The 14537-nt window shown below is 41.7% G+C and overlaps 1 protein-coding gene across 5 annotated transcripts in view; it reads left to right on the top strand.

Annotated features, from left to right (window-relative positions):
• si:ch211-204c21.1 (disabled homolog 2) overlaps positions 1-14021 on the top strand; it is a 58155-nt gene extending 44134 nt beyond the window's left edge. For 3 of the 5 annotated variants that reach the window (XM_063018072.1, XM_063018068.1, XM_063018069.1), the window contains 6 exons: positions 5064-5660; positions 8150-8303; positions 8423-8923; positions 9058-9125; positions 9245-9341; positions 13563-14021. In XM_063018072.1, the coding sequence (XP_062874142.1) occupies positions 5064-5660; positions 8150-8303; positions 8423-8923; positions 9058-9125; positions 9245-9313 (1389 nt within the window). In that variant the 3' untranslated portion in view covers positions 9314-9341; positions 13563-14021. The remainder of the gene's footprint in view (positions 1-5063; positions 5661-8149; positions 8304-8422; positions 8924-9057; positions 9126-9244; positions 9342-13562) is intronic. The other 2 variants (XM_063018070.1, XM_063018071.1) reach the window with 2 other exon arrangements.
• Positions 14022-14537: the final 516 nt, after the last annotated feature.

Here is a 14537-nt window from a genome sequence, read left to right as displayed (position 1 = left end):
GCCTTTACTTTGCTAGCTAGTGAGCAAATCCTAGCTAAGGAAATGTAACGAGTTGAAAAAAACAAGTAGTTTATTTCCTAGTAAACAACAATATGTAAACAGTTTTATACCCTTTTTGCTTTCTTACTTTTCAGGATTCTTTTTGCTCTAAAATAAATGTTATGATGGCACCGAATTTAAATCTCAGCTCTGCTACCAGTCAGCTGGGCACAAAAATTGGCCACTAGTTTGCTGTGTGGGAAAAGACCAGACTAAAAAGGGGGTGGACGCTGTGTAAGGACCCTAGTTAAGCGCCTGAGGTGCCTGTACAGAAGTGGAGGAACATGAAGATCAGTGCGTGACAGACCGGCCTCATGCACAAATCCACCGAAGTGTGGATGAAGAGGGGGTGGTGGACTGCTCATGTATAAGAGGAAGCGTGAATGAGGAAAAATATCCCGTTGCTCGGATGCGATCGAGGTCCCCAGCAGCGGGAGACTAATTTGCTACACTTACGAGAGAAAGGAAGAAAAGGCATAAATACAATTTCTGTGGTGCTGCCGGGCAGGTGGGCATCTACACAGATGTGATTAGGTACATCTAAAGGGGGTGGGGATGACCAAAGCTCTGCGATGGACACCGTCCAGGGTATTCCTGCTTTGTGCTTAGTTTTTCCCAGTGGAACCAAACCTGCTGCGATTCTGACCAGAATAAAGCAGTTTCTGATAACAAAATCAATACATTACATGAGGTGAATTTTATTAAAGAATTGATTTTGAAACCAGAGTTAATGTGAGCCACACTCTTGAGCTCTATACCCTAAAATTATTTTGTACCAGAAAAAAGAATGTTTTATTAGGAAATAATGACGGGCTATGTCTAAATTTGCCTCTAGTTTACACTAGTTCTTGATTGTAGTTTTTTAAACCACATGCTAAGTTACAGTATACAGGTCCTTCTCAAAAAATTAGCATATTGTGATAAAGTTCATTATTTTCCATAATGTAATGATAAAAATTAAACTTTCATATATTTTAGATTCATTGCACACCAACTGAAATATTTCAGGTCTTTTATTGTTTTAATACTGATGATTTTGGCATACAGCTCATGAAAACCCAAAATTCCTATCTCAAAAAATTAGCATATCATGAAAAGGTTCTCTAAACGAGCTATTAACCTAATCATCTGAATCAACGAATTAACTCTAAACACCTGCAAAAGATTCCTGAGGCTTTTAAAAACTCCCAGCCTGGTTCATTACTCAAAACTGCAATCATGGGTAAGACTGCCGACCTGACTGCTGTCCAGAAGGCCATCATTGACACCCTCAAGCAAGAGGGTAAGACACCGAAAGAAATTTCTGAACGAATAGGCTGTTCCCAGAGTGCTGTATCAAGGCACCTCAGTGGGAAGTCTGTGGGAAGGAAAAAGTGTGGCAGAAAACGCTGCACAACGAGAAGAGGTGACCGGACCCTGAGGAAGATTGTGGAGAAGGGCCGATTCCAGACCTTGGGGGACCTGCGGAAGCAGTGGACTGAGTCTGGAGTAGAAACATCCAGAGCCACCGTGCACAGGCGTGTGCAGGAAATGGGCTACAGGTGCCGCATTCCCCAGGTCAAGCCACTTTTGAACCAGAAACAGCGGCAGAAGCGCCTGACCTGGGCTACAGAGAAGCAGCACTGGACTGTTGCTCAGTGGTCCAAAGTACTGTTTTCGGAAATCAAGGTGCCAGAGTCTGGAGGAAGACTGGGGAGAAGGAAATGCCAAAATGCCTGAAGTCCAGTGTCAAGTACCCACAGTCAGTGATGGTCTGGGGTGCCATGTCAGCTGCTGGTGTTGGTCCACTGTGTTTTATCAAGGGCAGGGTCAATGCAGCTAGCTATCAGGAGATTTTGGAGCACTTCATGCTTCCATCTGCTGAAAAGCTTTATGGAGATGAAGATTTCATTTTTCAGCACGACCTGGCACCTGCTCACAGTGCCAAAACCACTGGTGAATGGTTTACTGACCATGGTATTACTGTGCTCAATTGGCCTGCCAACTCTCCTGACCTGAACCCCATAGAGAATCTGTGGGATATTGTGAAGAGAAAGTTGAGAGACACAAGACCCAACACTCTGGATGAGCTTAAGGCCGCTATCGAAGCATCCTGGGCCTCCATAACACCTCAGCAGTGCCACAGGCTGATTGCCTCCATGCCACGCCGCATTGAAGCAGTCATTTCTGCAAAAGGATTCCCGACCAAGTATTGAGTGCATAACTGAACATAATTATTTGAAGGTTGACTTTTTTTGTATTAAAAACACTTTTCTTTTATTGGTCGGATGAAATATGCTAATTTTTTGAGATATATAATAGCTCGTTTAGAGAACCTTTTCATGATATGCTAATTTTTTGAGATAGGAATTTTGGGTTTTCATGAGCTGTATGCCAAAATCATCAGTATTAAAACAATAAAAGACCTGAAATATTTCAGTTGGTGTGCAATGAATCTAAAATATATGAAAGTTTAATTTTTATCATTACATTATGGAAAATAATGAACTTTATCACAATATGCTAATTTTTTGAGAAGGACCTGTATACACGCATCATTTCACTGCTTCACACGCAGTTATCACCAGGCCACTTAAGTACTATGTGGACCTCTGCTGGTGGAGCAGTTATATTGCATGTGTAGTGATATAAAAGTTTGGACACACTTTCTCATTCCTGTGGTTTTTCTTGATTTTTTTTTTTTTTTTCAACATTGTAGATTAATAATGAAGACATCCAAACTATGAAGGAACACATATGGAATTATGTAGTAAACAAAAAAGTGTTAAACAAACCAGAAAATGTTTTATATTTTATATTCTTTAAAGTAGCCATCTTTTGCTTTGATGAAAGCTTTGCACACTTTTTGGCATTTTCACAGTCAGCTTCATGAGGTAGCCACCTGGAATGGTTTTCAATTAATGTTTGTGCTTTGTCTAGAGTTAATTTCTGTAATTTCTTGCTTTTTTAATGTGTTTGAGACCATCAGTTGTGTTGTGCAGAGGTAGAGTTAGTAAAATATAAAACATATTCTGGTTTGTTTAAAAAATTTTTGTTCACTACATAATTCCATATGTGTTCCTTCATAGTTTGGATGTCTTCAGTATTAATCTACAATGTAGAAAATAAAAACAATCAAGAAAAACCACTGAAAAGAAGGTGTGTCCAAACTTTTGACTGGTACTGTATATATATATACACATACATACACACACACACACACACACACACACACACACACACACACATATATATATATATTAGGGCTGTCAAACGATTAAAATTTTTAATCGCGATTAATCTCAGAATTTCATATAGTTAATCGCGATTAATCACATTAAAAAAAATCTGTGTAAATGTTATAGAAAACAAGGATTTTTAAGTGAAATGTTACAATTAAAATGGTGAACACATTTTATGCTAAATGTACTTATGTTAAAAACTGCTGGGACAAGAGAAAACTGTAAGGGAGTTTATTCACTCACATACTAGGCAGTAAATGTCAGATTGTAGGTTAGAATTTCTCCATCAGCAAACATTGTAGATCAGCGGTGCTTTAGGTGGGATAAGGCGTAGTTATTGTACCAGACTTTTCTGTGGTTGTATCGTGACGATGGTTTGATGGACGTTTCTACACGAAGTGAGTGTGTTTTGACCCTTTGGGGCTTCCATAGTTCATGAACTAACGTGCTCGACTCAGCTTTCCGGTATTCGGTACAGAAGAAGAAGTTAATTAAGTGTAATAAAGTGTTCTGCTCCCGACAACTTGTGAATATAGCGTGTATTTATTTCTTTATTATGCAAGTGCATCACTACCACGATCGGTTACATTATGTTAACAAACCGCAAATGAAAAACGGTGGCAAGTCCGACATTTAAACGTTTGTTCTACCAGTCAAGTGTCAACATGAACTAGAATTTGCGTTAATGGCACTAATTTTTTTAATCGCGTTAAATTGAGGTCGCGTTAATGCGTTATTATCGCGTTAACTTCGACAGCCCTAATATATATATATACATGCCAAAAACCTTTGATTAAAAGTCAATACGGGCGGCACGTTGGCTAAGTGGCCTCACAGCAAGAAGGTCCTGGTTTGATCCCCAGGTGGGGTGGTCCGGGTCCTTTCTGTGTGGAGTTTGCATGTTCTCCCCGTGTCTGCGTGGGTTTCCTCCACGTGCTTCGGTTTCCTCCCACAGCCCAAAGACATGCAAGTGAGGTGAATTGGAGATACAAAATTGTCCAAGACTGTGTTCAATAGACCGTTTCTGTCATGAATGTAACCAAAAGTGTAAAACATGATGTTAAAATCCCATTAAACAAACAAACAAAAGTCAATACATTAAGAAAAACAAATAAATTTAATAAGTAACTGAATCTATGTGACAATAATAAAGAAGTCTAAATCAACTTAACTGTTTTACAGTAGAAGCATTAAGATTTACTCACTCACTTTCTTAACCGCTTATCCAATTAGGGTTGCGGAGGGGGGTGCTGGAGCCTATCTCAGCTTTTCAATGGGCGCAAGGCACACAGTAACACCCTGGATGGGGCGCCAGTCCATCGCAGGGCAGACACACGTACACACATTACACATACACCCATTCACCTCTAGGGCAATTCAGTGTCATGCAAACTCCACACAGAAAGGAGTGAGGCAACAGTGCTAGCCACCATGCTGCCCTATTAAGATTTATGTAAAATTGTTTATATAAAAAGTTGTGATATAATCATTCCTTTTTTTTATGATATTGCTTGATTTGCTAAGTTGTATGTTTTTTATTAAACTGCTATAACCCTGAGAGCTCAAGTTCAGGTAATGAAATATTAAAATTCAAATCAGTTAAACCATGACATGCATGCAATCGTGTTTGAACAAAATCATGTTTAGCCATGAATAAAAAGTGGTACATTTTTGTTCATAAGTTGCCATTGCATGAAATGTAGCTCATCAAATTGCACGTTTTCACCAAGTTAAAATGCGTTCCTCATCCAAAACAGCAGGTCAGCTCATTACTAAGGTGACTTAACATGTTTCTTTTTTCAGGAATCCAACGACATCCTCTTGCTGGATCTGTCTAATGAGATAGACAGCAACCAGAACTGTGTGAAAAGCAACCCATTTACCAGCTCATCCTCTACCCTCAGAGCCCAGCCCAGCCTCTCGTCTGAGAACCCCTTCACCTCCAAGCTCAGCTTCTTTCCCACCCCAAACCATGATCCCTTCAGCGACGACCCCTTCTCCAAAACCAACAACCAATCAGCTACTCACAGCACCAACCACCTTTTCAACGGTGACTCCAAGAACGGCGATTCGGACCACCTGGGCCCGCAGTTTGATCGGCTCTCCAACAGGACCAAGGTTCACTGTGTCAGTAATGGCCAGTGGCCTGTGGATGGCAGGCCGGCCGATGCTGCTGCCTGGACTCACAATAACATACCTGAAAAAGAACAGAACGGCCATAATGAACAAACACCAAATCCATTTCTGGAGTCTGCGGTCGATAATCAGCCCATTCAGAATGGTGTGAAGCATGAGAATGGAAACAAGCCTGAGACTGCCAGTGTCCAAGCCAAGGATTCAGTCATCATCAGCCCTCCACCACTCAACACAAAAGCTGGCAGAGGAAGAAGGAGCGTGAAGGTGAGTACAGGAGGAATGATTTCACCAGTAAACGCTGGGTGCAAGGCAGGAATACACAGGACAGGGCGCTAGTCCATCACAGAGTTCGGCTGTCGATCCCCTTCATATATATTGACATAGCCATTATGTCTGTGTAGACCCATATCACAGTGGTGGTGAGCTAGCGTAATAGAACGCTGAGTGCCCATCAGTATAATTAATAGCAATAAAAATTAACAGGGCGCTCAAGTGGCGCAGCGGTAAAAAAAACATGCTGTTCACCAGAGCTGGGATCTCGAATACATCGTATCGAATCGTGGCTCTGCCTGCCGGCTTAGGATGAGCGGCTACATGAACAACGATTGGCCTGTTGTTCAGGTAGGAGCGGGATTAAGCCGGATGGGGACTCTCTCTCAGACTAGTGCGATTACGACCTCTGCTGGCTGGTTGGTGGCGCCTGCACGGAGATGGGTAAGGAGTGCAGTAGAGGGTGTGGCTCTCCGTACACAGCGCTGTACTGCACTGCACTCGTCAAGTGTAGGTGATAAGATGTTCGATTGCTGTGCACGTGTCAGAGGGGGCGTGGAGCAGCCTCGTCCTCCCCAATCAGGAGCAGGGACCAGCATTAGTGAGAGGATGATTGACGGGCAGAAATTAGTCGTGCTAAAGTGGAGAGAAAAATGGGGGGAAAAATGTAACTGTTCTGTGCAGCAAGTAGAGCAGTGTGGGTTCTTGGGATCTAGGTTCAATCTTGGCCTCTGGTAACTGTCATGTCAAGTGGTAACTGTCAAGTCTTGGCATGTACCTCCCATACACATGTGGCTTTTTGTGGGTACTTCAGTTTTGGCTCATTTCCCTAAAACATGCAGAAGGTGGACTGGATTCTTTTTTTTTTTCTATTTATTTATGCATTTTCTCCCCTTTTATTATAACGATATAGTGTAACCAGTTAGCTGGGGATCCCGATTGCGTTCGAGAAGGGTATATTTCCTTCCCCCTTCCGACATGTGCACAGTCCTCAACCCATTCTATTTCACCTGTGTTTCAGTGGATTCACATGAGGCTCATCCACTTCTGCACTGGTGCTTTGGTCTGCTAACTGGGGTCCTTGCATAGCGTTTGAAGACCCCACCCACTAAGTCCAGCCACTGCCAATTGTGCCCGCTAGATGGCGCCCAGCCGACCAGTAGCAGAGCCTAGATTTGAACCGGGGTGTTCAGAATCTCAGCGCTGGTGTGCTAGCGGATGGATTTTTAAACTGTGCTGTGCTCTACTATGAATTGCCCCTTTGTTTAAGAGCAACTCTGACTCCGTTAGATTGCCTCCGTAACAAGTTAAAAACTGAAGCATCGTTAGGGTCACTTTGACTAGGTTCCTCGTTCTAAAACACTATGATGTTTTGAAAGGTAGAAAAAACCCAGAGGAAACCCTCACAAAGACAGGAAACAAACACCTGATACTAGGTCACACAAAAACTGCTGCTCCACCGTGCCATGGAGGATACACAATCACCTTTTTATGTCCACAATATGCAAATCTGTTCTTAAAATTGTGGAAACAATGTCTTTTAATGACAATTTGCTTTCTAGTTCTGTTTTTAGCTGGTGGTATACCTCTGTCACCACACAGGAAAGCCACTTTTGCTTGCTTGCCTTGCTTTTGTGGTTGTGGCAAAAATTAAAAATGTTATGGTTAAATACAACTCTGAATAATGTTAAGAGTAGCTTTGTGGAGAACTCACTCACTCACTCACTCACTCACTGTCTTAACCGCTTATCTAATCAGGGTTAGAGGGTTATCTAATAGGCTGGAGCCTATCTCAGCTTTTCAATGGGCGCAAGGCACACAGTAACACCCTGAGGGGGGCGCCAGTCCATCACAGGGCAGACACACAAACCCATTGACCTATAGGGCAATTCAGTGTCTCCAATTAACCTGACTGCATGTTTTTGGACTGTCGGAGGAAACCGGAGCTCCCGGAGGAAACCCACGCAGGCACGGGGGGAACATAGAAAGGACCCAGACCGCCCCGCCTGGGGATCGAACCCAGGACCTTCTTGCTGTGAGGCCGACAGTGCTACCCACCGAGCCACCGTGCCGCCCGCTTTGTGGAGAACGACAGAATTAATTTTGTCTGATTTTACAATTGTGCTGATGTGATGTCATGCATCACGTGACGTTGGTAAGATGCTGGACGTAGTACGTACGAGGTTGCGTGCATACTGCATACTTGCGTACTGAAAGAGCTTACTGCTTTACCGGCCGAGCAGTGCACACTGCCTCCAATTTAGTACGTACTATTTAAGTATGTACCTTTGTTTAGTAGTAAAGGTAACTTATGCTTTACTTATGCTTACTTTTTTAATGCTTCAGTAACTGAGGAAAACAGGTAAGGACTGATTAGGTAAAGTGAAATTCTGTTGGCTGTATTTTCTGGCAACATCTCAGTGATTGATACAGTCCCGCAGTTCATACTGGATCCTAATAGTTGCCTTTCAACTCTTCAACAGTCTCCAACACATGAAAATCTTGCAGCAGTTCCATTCACTTCACAAAACCAGTCAGAATCTCCATCTCCTCCTCGTCCAGACTGCACCTCAGTAAACTCAGTTACTTTCTTCAGCAAGAGCACCACCAACTCCACAGACACCATTACAAGCCTTGGTAAAATCTTTAAACATTTTGTAATCGGTAGCTTGGATTTAGATACCAGCCATACATGGATTAAATCGTCTTGTGAGAACTTGTTCTGAATTCTAACAAATTCTGTCTCTCTTCTTAAGAAGGATTGTCTCTTGGACCTTCATCTTCCTCCTCCAATCCTACTCCAACTTCATGGAATGAGCCCCTCACATCCATCTTTCCCAACACTAACAGCGTCAGCCAGACTTTCACCCAGCCTCCAGCCTACTCCACACCTCCAGTACCCACCTGGGCAGGCAGCCAGGGAGTTTTTGAAACCTCATCCACTCAACAGATTCCATCTTGGGGACAGAATGGCACTTCTGTCTCGAATTCATCCTGGACCCAGAATTCCACCATGGGGAACCCCTTCCAGGCAAGCATCTTTCCTCCAGTATCAAGCTTAGAAAGTGAGGCACAGCAGAGCTCCAACGTCCCTCCCCTGATCCCACCCAGAGCTGGACCAGTCAAAGACCCCCCTAAGGTGGACACTAATGCCTTTATAGACCTGGATCCTTTGGGAGAAAGGGGGCAGAGGGATATCAAGGACATGTTCAAGGATTTCCAAATGGCTAAGCCACCTAACGCTACGATTAAGATTGGTAAGATCTTGTTTTAGAACAAGGCAGATTTTGCCTGATCAGTCACAGGCTGTTTTGTAGTGATCAGTCTTGAGTTGCAATCTGAATCAGTAACTGTAGGCATGCTGTTATAGTAACATGTCTTACCTTTACAGAGCCATTACAAGTAGGCGGTCAGAACCTGTTTGATAGCCCTTTTGGATCATTTGGAACACCTATGATGGTAAGTATTAAATTAAAATAAAACTATATTTTTTATAGGGTGACCTATAGAATAATGGTAAGCAGCATAATGACGGCAAAGACCAAATTAATATGGGCCTTAATATTGTAATTTTACAGAGCGCTCCTGCTATCAAAGCAGTGGGGTCGGATCATTTTAGAGCCCCATTTGGAAACCCCTTTGCATGATGACCATTCACGTTCATGGACCCATAAAGTAAGTCAAGAAAACTTGTGGCATACACACACTAATCAGCCATAACATTAAAACCACCTCCTGGTTTCTACACCCACTGTCCATTTTATCAGCTCCACTTACCATATAGAAGCACTTTGTAGTTCTACAATTACTGACTGTAGTCCATCTGTTTCTCTACATACCTTTTTAGCCTAGTTTCACTCTGTTCTTCAATGGTCAGGACTTTCCCAGGACCACTAAAGACAAGGTATTATTTGGGTGGTGGATCATTCTCAGCACTGCAGTGACACTGACATGGTGGTGGTGTGTTAGTGTTTGTTGTGCTGGTATGAGTGGATCAGACACAGCAGCACTGCTGAAGTTTTTGAATACCATGTCCACTCACTGTCCACTCTATTAGACACTCCTACCTAGTTGGTCCAGCTTGTAGATGTAAAGTCAGAGACGATCGCTCATCTTTTGCTGCTGTTTGAGTTGGTCATCTTCTAGACCTTCATCTGTGGTCACGGGGCGCTGTTGGCTGGATATTTTTGGTTGGTGGACTATTCTCAATCCAGCAGTGACAGTGAGGTGTTTAAAAACTCCATCAGCATTGCTGTGTCTGGTCTACTCATACCAGCACAACACACACTAACACACCACCACCAAGTCAGTGTCACTGCAGTGCTGAGAATGATCCACCACCCAAATAATACCTGCTCTGTGGTGGTCCTGTGGGGGTCCTGACCATAGAAGAACAGGGTGAAAGCAGGCTAAAAAGGTATGTAGAGAAACAGATGGACTACAGTCAGTAATTGTAGAACTACAAAGTGCTTCTATATGGTAAGTGGAGCTGATAAAATGGACAGTGAGTGTAGAAACAAGGAGGTGGTTTTAATGTTATGGCTGATCGGTGTACATAGCATGTTTTATGTTTAGATAAAGGGTTTTTAGTATACAGTGTATCACAAAAGTGAGTACACCCCTCACATTTCTGCAGATATTTAAGTATATCTTTTCATGGGACAACACTGACAAAATGACACTTTGACACAATGAAAAGTAGTCTGTGTGCAGCTTATATAACAGTGTAAATTGATTCTTTCCTCAAAATAACTCAATATACAGCCATTAATGTCTAAACCACCGGCAACAAAAGTGAGTACACCCCTTAGTGAAAGTTCCTGAAGTGTCAATATTTTGTGTGGCCACCATTATTTCCCAGAACTGCCTTAACTCTCCTGGGCATGGAGTTTACCAGAGCTTCACAGGTTGCCACTGGAATGCTTTTCCACTCCTCCATGACGACATCACTGAGCTGGCGGATATTCGAGACTTTGCGCTCCTCCACCTTCCGCTTGAGGATGCCCCAAAGATGTTCTATTGGGTTTAGGTCTGGAGACATGCTTGGCCAGTCCATCACCTTTACCCTCAGCCTCTTCAATAAAGCAGTGGTCGTCTTAGAGGTGTGTTTGGGGTCATTATCATGCTGGAACACTGCCCTGCGACCCAGTTTCCGGAGGGAGGGGATCATGCTCTGCTTCAGTATTTCACAGTACATATTGGAGTTCATGTGTCCCTCAATGAAATGTAACTCCCCAACACCTGCTGCACTCATGCAGCCCCAGACCATGGCATTCCCACCACCATGCTTGACTGTAGGCATGACACACTTATCTTTGTACTCCTCACCTGATTGCCGCCACACATGCTTGAGACCATCTGAACCAAACAAATTAATCTTGGTCTCATCAGACCATAGGACATGGTTCCAGTAATCCATGTCCTTTGTTGACATGTCTTCAGCAAACTGTTTGTGGGCTTTCTTGTGTAGAGACTTCAGAAGAGGCTTCCTTCTGGGGTGACAGCCATGCAGACCAATTTGATGTAGTGTGCGGCGTATGGTCAGCACTGACAGGCTGACCCCCCACCTTTTCAATCTCTGCAGCAATGCTGACAGCACTCCTGCGCCTATCTTTCAAAGACAGCAGTTGGATGTGACGCTGAGCACGTGCACTCAGCTTCTTTGGACGACCAACGCGAGGTCTGTTCTGAGTGGACCCTGCTCTTTTAAAACGTTGGATGATCTTGGCCACTGTGCTGCAGCTCAGTTTCAGGGTGTTGGCAATCTTCTTGTAGCCTTGACCACCTTCATGTAGCACAACAATTCGTCTTTTAAGATCCTCAGAGAGTTCTTTGCCTTGAGGTGCCATGTTGGAACTTTCAGTGACCAGTATGAGAGAGTGTGAGAGCTGTACTACTAAATTGAACACACTCTTAGGGGTGTACTCACTTTTGTTGCCAGTGGTTTAGACATTAATGTCTGTATATTGAGTTATTTTGAGGGAAGAATAAATTTACACTGTTATATAAGCTGCACACAGACTACTTTTCATTGTGTCAAAGTGTCATTTTGTCAGTGTTGTCCCATGAAAAGATATACTTAAATATCTGCAGAAATGTGAAGGGTGTACTCACTTTTGTGATACACTGTAACTAAACAACAAGATTTACCAATTCTCACATCTATAGAAAGTGCTGCTTGCTCTGTTTGCATTAAAGCTAATAGGCTTATATTGGTATACAATTATGGAGGTTTTTAGCGGTGAGTATGAGCTGTATGAGAGAAATATTTCCATCAGGTGCCTCAAACCCCATCCAGAGCTTAAGGAATCAAACACCTTTCAGCAGTGTCCAATTATTTCTTTTTTTATTTAAGCCATTGTATGTATGAACTTATGTGTCATTGCTGGTCTACTGGATGGTCACAATTTTTACTTTTATAGTATTACCTATACTTGGAAAACACTGCTTTTGGAAACACTGATTTGTAATAATAAATACTCAGTAGTTCAGACTGGACTTTCATGTTTTATTTTAATGTAGTGGAAAAGTTAGTTCATATTTTTCTGCTTGTCATCAGATGTTAGAGCTAAACATTGTTAACCTGACAGGTGTCACACCACAGAAGTCAATCATAGAATGCTCTGTGCATAAAATAAAACGAAGTAAAACATGGAAGCTGTAATCCTGCTCATATTCACATGAAATACCAATATTATGCTGGGTTGTAATTAAATCACCAGCAAAGAGACACTGAAAAGATACATAAAGAAATGATAGTCCAAAGAAGATAAAGACCAGCTTCATTAAAAGCTTAGAGAATTCTAAAATCAAGCTTGAGCATCGGAAACCTTTAATATAATTGGCAAACAGACTCAAGCACTGATTAAATCAGTTTATTTTCCTTTTTTTGGCCATAATAATGGCAGTATAATGACGCTGTCTTATGCCAAGTTGTCTTCTCATTTCTGGTGAGCAGCACTGTTTTGAGACAGTTCACAGCATAGTCCACACAATCTAAACCCTGAGTTGTGACCCTTAGGTGGAGGCTTTATGTTTATGTTGTAAACCACAAGTGGAACCAGATTGTGCAGAGCTCAGAGAGTAAGATGCTTGGGCCACGTAAAAAATATGGACAAAATGTGGGTTGCTTGAAAAAAGTTACACTGTATTAATCATCATACTAAACATATTTGTAAAGCTGAATTATTTTGTGGCTGATATGGGGGCAGGGTTTATACCTAAAAAAAGAAAAAACCGAAACAAATGTCAGGACTATAACTAAGGCCCTACCTAATTCACAGCCGTGACAATCACATCTCAGACTGTAAAATGAGTAATTTTCAGTGTATTATGCAATTTGCTGTGAATTTTAATATTTAAGGTTTGTGTTTAGCGATTTAACATTTTTCATTTGCGTAGCATTTAAGTGCCTCACGTTTACTGGTTAATTTGCATTATGGGGCAGTCCTAGCAATCCTACAGCAATTCAGTTAGCAATCGGTTAGACAAAATGTCCAAGATGTTAGTGTAAATCAAATAAAAACACTACTGATATCTGAGTTTGGAAAACTCCCAACCAGTTCTGTGGACGTAGAGGGGGTGTGTCAAAACATGGACGAGTATTTTCATATTAGAGACGAAGCCTCACATCGTCTCTGGATGTTTTAGGTTTACATTCAATTATTATGGTAGGCAGTGCTGTGTATTGTAGCTTTCATTTATTCTATCCTTCAATTAATAAGTGTAATTTAACGACTGCCGTAAAATGAGGCACTTTTCTTTAAAAATCCGTAGGACCCTATTTATAACATGGGTAATTTGGGTAACATGGGTGATTTGTCTTTGAACTATATTTTTTAATGTTTTTTAGAATTTTTTCTAATGTTTTTAATGTTATATTCTTGATTTTTACAGCAGCTCTTGCTGAAATCAAACATTTCTCCATGATGTGCAGCTCGTTCCAGAGCAGATCTGCAAACCATGACGCCACTGCCATCTAACCAGTTTCTCAAAAACTTCAAGATGTTTTTACCCCATCCCAACCTCCTAAGAAAAACACCCTAAGTAAAGCACCCTGAGATAAACCTACATGTGGTTCTTAAGCCCACAAAGGCATAGTGTAAATGTACATGACTGGCAGTTACATTTGCTTTGTATTATATGGCACTACCCTAGTGGTTATTGTAGCCACTGGCATTATAGCACAAACTGAATCAGAAGAGAACACTGATTGCACAGGAACGTTGCACAGGTAAAAGTAATGGAAGAAGAATAGTAGCATGTCATATGTCATTTTTTTCTTCTTTGCTGCAGTATTAATACTTACGTTTTAGTTTCTTCTTGTGCTTTGATTCTTTTTTTACTTGCTTTATAAATTACATTACTCATACATTGTGCCTGGATTTTTTTGAGGAGTGGTATTGCCATTAAGAAGTTTAATCTTTCTAATTTAAACCTTGTCTATAGCTGGTATACAACATCCAACAAATACTCATCTGCATACATTAATATTATCAGTGAGTGGGGTGTACTGAAGACCTACTAAAAGTTACATTCAGTTTGGCTCTGTCATTGGATTTCACTTTTCCAAGATGTTAGGTAGTCAATCCTGCTAAAGAGGCCTTTGACAACAACAGTAGACCACACAAGCTCACCAAACTGAGCCGTCAAGTGCCGAGTTGCATAGCACATAAAAATAGTGTTTTCTGAAGTACAGGCAACACAAGACAAGGGGTTTTTGATCTGTAGGGGTTTTTGGTCTGTTGGTCCTGGATTCTGTAAAGTTGCTTTGAGACAAGGTCCATTGTAAAAAGCACTATACATAAACTTGACTTGAGATTTATATATTGGGTTTTCATTTTGGAGCAGCCTCAAACAATCCTAAAATCA

This window comes from Trichomycterus rosablanca, chromosome 21 (genome assembly GCF_030014385.1).
Source record: "Trichomycterus rosablanca isolate fTriRos1 chromosome 21, fTriRos1.hap1, whole genome shotgun sequence".
NCBI classification, from domain to species: domain Eukaryota; kingdom Metazoa; phylum Chordata; class Actinopteri; order Siluriformes; family Trichomycteridae; genus Trichomycterus; species Trichomycterus rosablanca.
The sequence above is the reverse complement of the archived record's forward strand: the minus strand, read 5'-3'. Positions and strand labels throughout refer to the sequence as shown.